This window comes from Eucalyptus grandis, chromosome 5 (assembly GCF_016545825.1).
Source record: "Eucalyptus grandis isolate ANBG69807.140 chromosome 5, ASM1654582v1, whole genome shotgun sequence".
NCBI classification, from domain to species: domain Eukaryota; kingdom Viridiplantae; phylum Streptophyta; class Magnoliopsida; order Myrtales; family Myrtaceae; genus Eucalyptus; species Eucalyptus grandis.
In genome coordinates this window covers 34,595,643-34,604,800 of record NC_052616.1, presented here as the reverse complement: position 1 = coordinate 34,604,800, position 9,158 = coordinate 34,595,643, and the positions used below count along the sequence as shown (strand labels likewise).

The 9,158-nt window shown below is 36.2% G+C and overlaps 1 protein-coding gene across 1 annotated transcript; it reads right to left on the bottom strand.

Moving 5' to 3' along the window:
* Positions 1-1,584: 1,584 nt before the first annotated feature.
* On the bottom strand, positions 1,585-3,147 carry LOC120293857. Its single transcript, XM_039313629.1, has 3 exons — positions 2,565-3,147; positions 2,342-2,371; positions 1,585-2,147 (listed from the first exon to the last, which is right to left on the bottom strand). Exons 1-3 carry the CDS (start codon positions 3,145-3,147, stop codon positions 1,585-1,587), a joined length of 1,176 nt encoding a protein of 391 aa, XP_039169563.1.
* Between the last annotated feature and the right edge of the window lie 6,011 nt (positions 3,148-9,158).

Sequence of the window (9,158 nt, the reverse complement as noted above, 5' to 3'; positions counted from 1 at the left end):
TGTTTTCTTTGTTAGCAGCTTTTTTGGGTGCTTTTGCCACTGTTTTGGCTTTGCCTTCGGTGTTTTTATCTTGCTACCCTTCCACTCGCTATGGCTTTTGTCTTCGTGAGTGTAAATTTTTGGTGCCAAGTTCTTGTTGTATAGCTATATATAGCTCTTCGGTTTAAAGTCAGTATAATCTTACCTTATTCCCCCCTCCCCCCCCAAAACCCTCCCCCCCAAAAGTCCATTAGGACTAGTATTGATCTACACTATTCACTACTTTTTTCGGCCACGGTAAAGCTTGGGTCACTCTAACAGTCCGAATAAGGCAATGGTAGCAACTTTATTCAAAATAAGTCCATGTTCACACCGTTAGATGTCTTGATTTATCCTTAAGCACCATCATTTGCCGAAGTACTAAAACAAGTCATTTATCTTTGTCCTCTAGTATAAGAGTTAATCAACAACAAGTTCAAGTGGTGAACGAAATGCTTGGTAAAACACTGTACCAAATCTTAAGCTAGTACTCATTGCTGATTGTTAAAATTTATTGTTCAATAGCTTTGTCATCAAAACCAAAAAAGAAATAAGACGTCTTCTTGAGTTTTAGAGGCATGGACTTGTGCAACAACTTCTTCGATCATCTCTACAAAACTCTAGACCAAAATGGAATAAATAAATTTGTTGATAGTGAAGAATTGAGGATGGGAGATCAAATATTGCCAGCACTTATGAAGGCCATCGAGCAATCAACCATTGCAATCATTCTTTTCTTGGAGTATTATGCTTTGTTTTGATTATGAATAACATTTCATTATCAAAATCATGACACTAATATATATATATATATATATATATATATATAATAAAAGATTTTTTATTCTTTTAACTTTGTAAGTATCCACGAAACCAATCGACTAATGATTGCTACAATGAGTCATATTTTCCATTAAGAGAGCTTTAAATTAGAATCCAAGACTTTACTCGGCCGTAGAACCATTTGAGTTCATGAAAAGAAAGTGGAAAAAGATTTGTACAACGATCCTTAATATATATATATATATATATATATGTATATATATCTTTAGTATATCATCAAGTAGTTTACATGCTATTATAACACGGTTCAAATTCTATTCATGTAATTTCTCATGAATATTCATATATGCTATATTTCTAGTAGGCTAACATTGCCTTTTTTTTTTCTTTTTTTTTTTGTGAAAGGTAATTGTATTAAGCTTAACCAATATGTACAAGCAAACGGCACCAAAGCTTACACTCAAAATGAACAAGGCATGTTGAGTGGAAGGGTACCGAAAGAAGAAAAAACAAAAGCGTACAAGGCAGAAGAGCAAAAAGGCACGGTCACACAACGACGGTCACAACCAACAGTAGGACCAATACAAAAGAAGGCGACCAGCTAGCCAAACAGAGGCAACCGAAGCCCAAAACCCGGGATTAAAGAACCCCGTCCACAAGCGGCAACGAGAGACTCAACGGAAGCAACAAAGCACAACAACGGCCCACACAGCAACAAAAAACCAAACATCAAGAATGCTAAGGAAGTACTAAAGAGGAATAGAAAATACAAGGGTCAATCCCTCAAGTGCATTGAAGCCTCCTATTTCTTGGATTGTCTTCAACATTAGTGAAAGTCAACGCCTTATCCTTAACAACTTTAATCAAGTGATTCTTCAGAGCTGGAACCGTGAAGGTGTAATTTCTAAACATAATCTCATTCCTGTATTTCCAAATAAGGTGGCAGGGAGCTCCAAAGGAAAATCGGGCGATGGAGTGATAGAAATCCTTACCGGGAAGGAACTTCAGAGCCCAGTTAAGGTTGTCGGCCCAAGTCCTGTTACGCCAAGGGAGGTTACATCTAGCCGCCCACAAGAATGCTAACCTGGCTGAAATGCTACATCCAAAAAACAAATGATCAATAGAATCTGGCGTCGACTTGCAAAAGGCACACATCGCATCCGCAATTCTGCCATGAGACAAAAGCATGGCCTGAGTAGGAAGACGGTTCTTGGTGATAAGCCAGAGGTTGAACTGATATCTTGGAGATATAGCATTGTTCCAGATCAAGGAAGCCCAATTGACCCGAGGCTTCTTCTTCCTTATAAGTTGCCACGCCGAAGTAGAGAATAAACCGGAAGCACCTCCTAACCAAGTAAAACAATCCGGTAATTGAGATAATAAAGGAAGGGGTTGCTCCGAAGATTCTAACACCCGCATGGACTGACCAGCCGGTGAAAAAAGATCAGCCATCGTAGCATGTATGGGTAAGCCTGAGCTATAAATCAAAGAGTAAGAAAATAAAAGGTTGAGGGGACCTCTCGGATGCCAATGGTCATACCAGAAAGAGATAGAACGGCCGTCTCCAACCCTGAAGAGAAAAGATAGCCAAAACTCAGACCTAAGATGGAGAATTCTCTTCCACGCCCAAGAGCAAGAGGTGGGTTGATTAACCACCTAGAAACTCTTCCTTTTTAGGAATGTCAAATGGATCCACCTACACCATAAGGACTCCTTATCTCTAAAAAGAATCCATATGTGTTTCAACATTGCTGCTTTATTACAGTCCCTCAGATTGCGAATACCTAACCCTCCTTCCTCCTTAGGAAGGCAAACATCATCCCATGAGACCTTAGCTCCACCCCTCCCCAATCCAGGGCCCTTCCAGAGAAACTGTCTCAAGATCTGCTCAATGCGATCCAATACTGCAATAGGGATAGTAAATACACTTGCCCAGTATGCTTGGATTGCATGGAGAACTGACCTTATAAGCTTAAGACGACCAGCAAATGAGAGGAAGTGTTGAGTCCACGATTGGACCCTATTGGTTATGCGATCCACGATGGAGATACAATCCGCCTTGTCAAGCCTGGATGAGATAATAGGAACTTCAAGATAACGCACTGGCAATGTCCCCTCAATGAAGCCAAAAGCAAGGAGAATCTCGCTTCGCAAGGTTGGCGACCCTCTAGCAAGAAAGATCTCACTTTTATTGGAGTTTGGCTTGAGTCCACTCCATGCAGAGAAGGTGTCTAAACCATTCTTTAAAAGAGAGATCGAAGTCAAATCAGCTCCACAAAATAGAAAGACGTCATCCGCAAAAAAGAGGTGGGAAAGGCTCAACGTTTTACATCTCCAGAAGAACATTGCCTTTGTTTATACACACATAAATCCACAATTTCTCACAAGTTTGTTGGTCCGACGGCTTGTTGATGACCACGTTATACGAGGTGGAGTAAATCCAAGCGGAATCACATGTTCATACTTAATGAAATTAATAAAAGATGCTTCACAATAAAGAAGAGAAAATAACACAAAAATGGCTCTTGATTATAGAAAGATTATCGGGTTGAATACCCAAAATAATTTACCAAACGATACATGGTGCCACCACATAATTCATAGCATCTTTCATTTTGTGATGGCAAGTAATTAATTAATTAATTAATTAATTAGTGTCCAGTCATGAATATCGAGATACATCGATCGACACTCACAAATTTGCCATTAAAGAGTTGGCTTAAACAAAGATAACCAAGATATGTCATATCACTTAGCTATGATATACTTACATTGTGCATATAATTAGTTGGGTAGCTGGTCCAATTATGCTTTGAAAGCACTAACGTTAACTTGCAGCACGAAAAAAAGAAAAAAGAAAAAGAAAAGCTATTGTGGATGAGGTGGTGCTGATCCATTTATTTAATAAATTGGGTAAAACAGCGTTCCATATTTATAATATCAATATATGTCATTTTATGTAAGTTTGATTCATCTTCTCGATTGCATTTCAATGATTGAGAATGAAAAATTCAAACATAAATGGGAGTAAAAGCTGTAGATTGTCTGCAATGTTGATCCTCATGAGTTTAATTTTATCAATTTCTTCATGAGTCCACAATACTTTTTTTTATTTGGAATTTCAATATCCGAATGATTTGAGGTATGTAATAAAGAAAATGTAAATTATTTATAAACCATATATAGACAACTCTAACAAGTTATTTTTTTTTTTTATTATTAGAGAGATTTCTAATGAGATTTTTTTAAGCATTAGAGATATTTTTCTCATATCGTATATCTTAAATATGCACAAAGCCTAAAACTTCACAAGACTTGAGCATCAATTTGTTTGTTCGACAATATACAAAATGGGAATAGATTATGCTTCTTTTTTTTAGAATGCAAATTACTCACAAACATTAATATATGAAAGGAAAACTCTACAACAAACAGTATGAAAATTATTATACGTAAGGAAGATGTTTAAATGACCTTTCATAATAAGAACAATTTATTGTAATTTGAAATTTTGAAATGTGATTTCTATATTGTAATTTTTCAATATATTATTTAGATACTTTTGAAATGATGCAATAAAATGTTCATTATTAAAAACGTAACACTTGAATTTACTAATGTTATCCTTCATACATTTTCTTATCCAAATACTTACTAAAATGATTTGTAAAAGTTTAGAATGGTATTTATAGTTTTCGTTACGTTTGAACAATAACCGAAATAGATCCTGAAATTCCCGTGCATAGGATGGGCTTTGTGACTAATATATATATAATGTTGTAGGCGTACATAGACCTAAAACACTTATATTCTTCATATGTTCTTTAAACAAAATGGGTCGTAGGCCTTTTGTTAGAGGATCAACCAACATGGACTCAGTTATGATATTCTCAATTATAATGTCTCCCTTTTTGACCAAGCCTTTAATAGTATAATATTTGATCCAATTAACATTTCAACCGTGGCATTGTTGTTATTTACAGCAAAGAAAACTATTTGTCACACATAATACAATAAGCATAATAAGCAATTCAACAAAAATAATTCGTACATTATAAAACTCCCTTTGGGCAGAGTGTATTTATAATGCATAATTATTTCCATAGCATGAAGTTTGTAAAGCGACAATAAAGAGAATTACATATAATTGTTAAGAATCCATCACATTTGGGCGGACAAATCCTTTAAATTATATAACTCCATAATATCAATATAGAGGAGAATTATATATAATTTTCAAAATATTTATCGTCTTTGGGCAGATAAATACTTTTAATTATACATCCCCATCTTTTAAATTTGGGAATTAAACTTCATAAAATTTTCCAAATTAATATACACAATAACCCCTTCGGATGAATTATTGTATATACTAATTTTTTATCAATAGGGAACTCCAAAAATTTATGCTTAAAATTCATCAAATAATATGAAGCACTTTACAACATGTACTTTCCAAGATCATATTACATTTATCAAGCAACAATTTTTGCCACAATTTTTTTATTTATCATTTATTATTTTTTTTTATTTTAATGTTTTGGACCCTCCTGCGGGCCCTCACCTTCGCCCGGCCCGCAGACCCGCAGGAGCCCACGTGGGCTGCTTGTAACGGGCCCATCCTTGTTTTAATTAAAATGGCCCAAGATTGGGCAACTGGCCTAAAGGAGAAAATGGGCTTATGTCCAAAATTCTTGGTCCTGGGCTCACGCCCAGAACATCTCTTCCTTTCGTTCATGGGCGTGAGCCCAGAACCTTTATTTTGTTCTTGGTTCGGGGCTTACGCCCAAAACCCTTTTTTTTTTTTTTTTATTCTTTTAATGGGCGTGAGCCCAAGTTGATGGCCCGGCCTGGTTGGAGGTCTTCTTCAACCTCCAGCCGGGTCACGAAGTCTGAAAACCGGGTCACATGACCCGGTTTCAACCAGAACTTTAAAAAAAATCATATAATAATTGATTTTTAATCAATTTTCTCCATGAGTCTTGCATCTAATATTAATACGATTGACTTCTTCAATCGCTTCTTCATTGTAACCTAAAAAATTTACGACATCTTGAATTTTAGAGGCACGGACATACGTAACCACTTTGTTGGCAATCTTTACCAAGCTTTACACTGGATTGGAATGTACACTTCCCTAGATAGCTACGAACTGAAAAAAAAAAGGGAGACCAAATATCAATGCTTATGAAGGCCATTGAAGAATGGAACATCGCAATCATCGTTTTCGCTAAGGACTATGCTTCCTCAAAGTGGTGCTTGGAAGAGGTGGTGAAGATTATGGAGTGCAAGGAGCAAAAGAACCTCATTGTTCTAATGGTGTTTTATAAAGTGGATCCAAAAGAAGTGAGAGAGGGTGAAAAGAGTTATTAGATAGCTATGGCTAACCACAAGTCCAAGTTCGAGAATGATTCGGAGAAAGTGAAGAAATAGAAGGAAGCTCTTCTCGATGCAGTCAACTTGTGCGGGTGGCATTCGAATGATGGGTTTATTTCCATTGAATTCTTGAATGGACAATTCATGTGAATTAAGAAATAATGGCACGGTTATTAATCTCGAAAATGATTGAGTCAACTTACTATATAAACTAAATTGAATTTGAACCATAAAAAATAGTGGACTCCATACAAATCTCTTCAACTTTTACGCTTTAGGTATCATCGAACACATATATTTTCCTTTTAATAATTTCTTACTTATAAGACGCCAATAATTGCCTCCAAGTTGGACATTTTATCGTGGAAAGCACCTCGGACTCGGAGTGAAGAAGATGGGAGACAGAATAATCACGGTAAGGAAATGCACGGGGAAACAGACAAAATAATTGCACTAGGCGGCTAATGACAATCAAGTGTAAAAGCAAAAGAATAATATTTGTTTTTTTTATTATTGGGGGGAGAAAATTAGATGCTTTCTAAGCATCATGTGCAGTAGGCGGCTAATGACATGATATATGTCTTGATGGTATATGTGGTAAATTATTATATAGCATGGAAAAAACAACTTCTCAAAAGTTGGGAATGAAATTTCGAGGAAGACAACAGAGTAGTTTTTATTAGTGAGCCTATGACTTAAATAACGAGAATCCACCATCCTAAACTTGTTTCGTCAGTTTGTACAATAATTTTGTTACCCTCGTAGAAGCTTATGTCAATAAGATAATCCGAATAATGCGGTGGTATGTAGATTTCAGTTAAAATAGGTCCTTGCGTTGTTCGCATCTTTAGTTGTCTTGGTCCATCCTTAAGCACCACAATTTTCCAAAGTGCTTAAAAAGTCATGCATCCCCATCCTTTAGATTAAGAATAAATCAACAAGAAGATCAAGTGGTGAACGAACTACTTGAAAACGTTGAATCAAATCTTAAGCTAATAGCCATTATTGATTGTTGAACTCCTTAATTCAATGGCTTCTTCTTTGTAACCTAAAAAATTTACGACATCTTCTTGAATTTTAGAGGCATAGAAATACGTAACAACTTTGTTAGCAATCTTGATCAAGCTTTACACTGGATTGGAATGTACACTTTCTTAGATAGCTAGGAACTGAAAAAATGGGAGACCAAATATCAGTGCTTATGAAGGCCATCGAAGAATTAAACATTGCAATCATTGTTTTCGCTAAGGACTATGCTCCCTCAAGGTGGTGCTTGGAAGTGGTGGTGAAGATTATGGAGTGCAAGGAGCAAAAGAACCTCATCGTTCTAATGATGTTTTATAAAGTGGACCCAAAAGAAGTGAGAGAGGGTGGAAAGAGTTATTAGATAGCTATGGTTAAGCACAAGTCCAAGTTCGGGAAGGATTATGAGAAAGTGAAGAAATAGAAGGAAGCTCTACTTGATGCCGTCAACTTGTGCGGGTGGCATTTGAATGATGATTTTATTTCCATTGAATTCTTGAATGGACAATTCATGCAAATTAAGAAATAATGGCATGGTTATTAATCTAGAAAATGATTGAGTGAACTTACCATATAAACTAAATTGAATTTGAACCATAAAAATAGTTGACTCCATACAAATCTCTTCAACTTTTCCGATTTAGGTATGATCTAAAACATATATTTTCCTTTTAATAATTTCTTACTTATAAGACGCCAATAACCGCCTCCAAGTTGGACATTTGATCGTGCAAAGCACTTCGGACTCGGAGTGAAGAAGATGGAAGAGAGAATAATCATGGTAAGGAAATGCACGCGGAAACAGACAAAATAATTGCGGTACGCGGCTAATGACACGATACTTAGAAAGGATCTATTTTCTCACCCCCAATATATATATATTTCTTTTGCTGTTACACTTGATTGTCATTAGCCGCCTAATTGCAGTACGTGGCTAATGACATGATATTTGTCTTGATGGGTCATGTGGTAAATTATTATATAGCATGGAAAAAATAACTTCTCAAAAGTTGGGAATGAAATTTCGAGGAAGCCAACAAAGTAGTTTTTATTAGTGAGCCTATGACTTAGATCACGAGAATCCACCATCCTAAAGTTGTTTCGTCGGTTTGTACAATTATTTTGTTAGCCTTGTAGAAGCTTATGTCAATAAGATAATCCGAATAATGCGATGGTATGCAGATTTCAGTTAAAATAGGTTCTTGTGTTGTTCCCATCTTTAGTTGTCTTGGTCCATCCTTAAACACCACAATTTTCCAAAGTGCTTAAAAAGTCATGCATCCCCATCCTTTAGATTAAGAATAAATCAACAAGAAGATCAAGTGGAGAACGAACAACTTGAAAACGTTGAATCAAATCTTAAGCCAATAGCCATTAATGATTGTTGAACCCCCTTCATTCAATGGCTTCTTCACTGTAACCTAAAAAATTTATGACATCTTCTTGAATTTTAGAGGCACGGACATACGTAACAACTTTGTTGGCAATCTTTATCAAGCTTTACACTTTATTGGAATGTACACTTTCCTAGATAGCTAGGAACTGAAAAAAAAAAAAGGGAGACCAAATATCATTGCCTATGAAGGCCATCGAAGAATCGACCATCGCAATCATCGTTTTCGCTAAGGACTATGCTTCCTCAAAGTGGTGCTTGGAAGAGGTGGTGAAGATTGTGGTGTGCAAGGAGCAAAAGAACCTCATTGTTCTAATGGTGTTTTATAAAGTGGACCCAAAAGAAGTGAGAGAGGGTGGAAAGAGTTATTAGATAGCTACGGCTAAGCACAAGTGCAAGTTCGGGAAGGATTCGGAGAAAGTGACGAAATAGAAGGAAGCTCTACTTGATGCCGTCAACTTGTGCGGGTGGCATTTGAATGATGAGTTTATTTCCATTGAATTCTTGAATGGACAATTCATGCGAATTAAGAAATAATGGCACGGTTATTAATCTAGAAAATGAT

Coding starts and splice junctions, on each gene's coding strand:
- LOC120293857 (XM_039313629.1), bottom strand. CDS start 3,147: ATGTTCTTCTGGAGATGTAAAACGTTGAGCCTTTCCCACCTCTTTTTT. Junction 2,372..2,564: donor TATTCGCAATCTGAGGGACT/GTAATAAAGCAG, acceptor TTTTCTCTTCAG/GGTTGGAGACGGCCGTTCTA. Junction 2,148..2,341: donor GGCCGTTCTATCTCTTTCTG/GTATGACCATTG, acceptor TTACTTGGTTAG/GAGGTGCTTCCGGTTTATTC.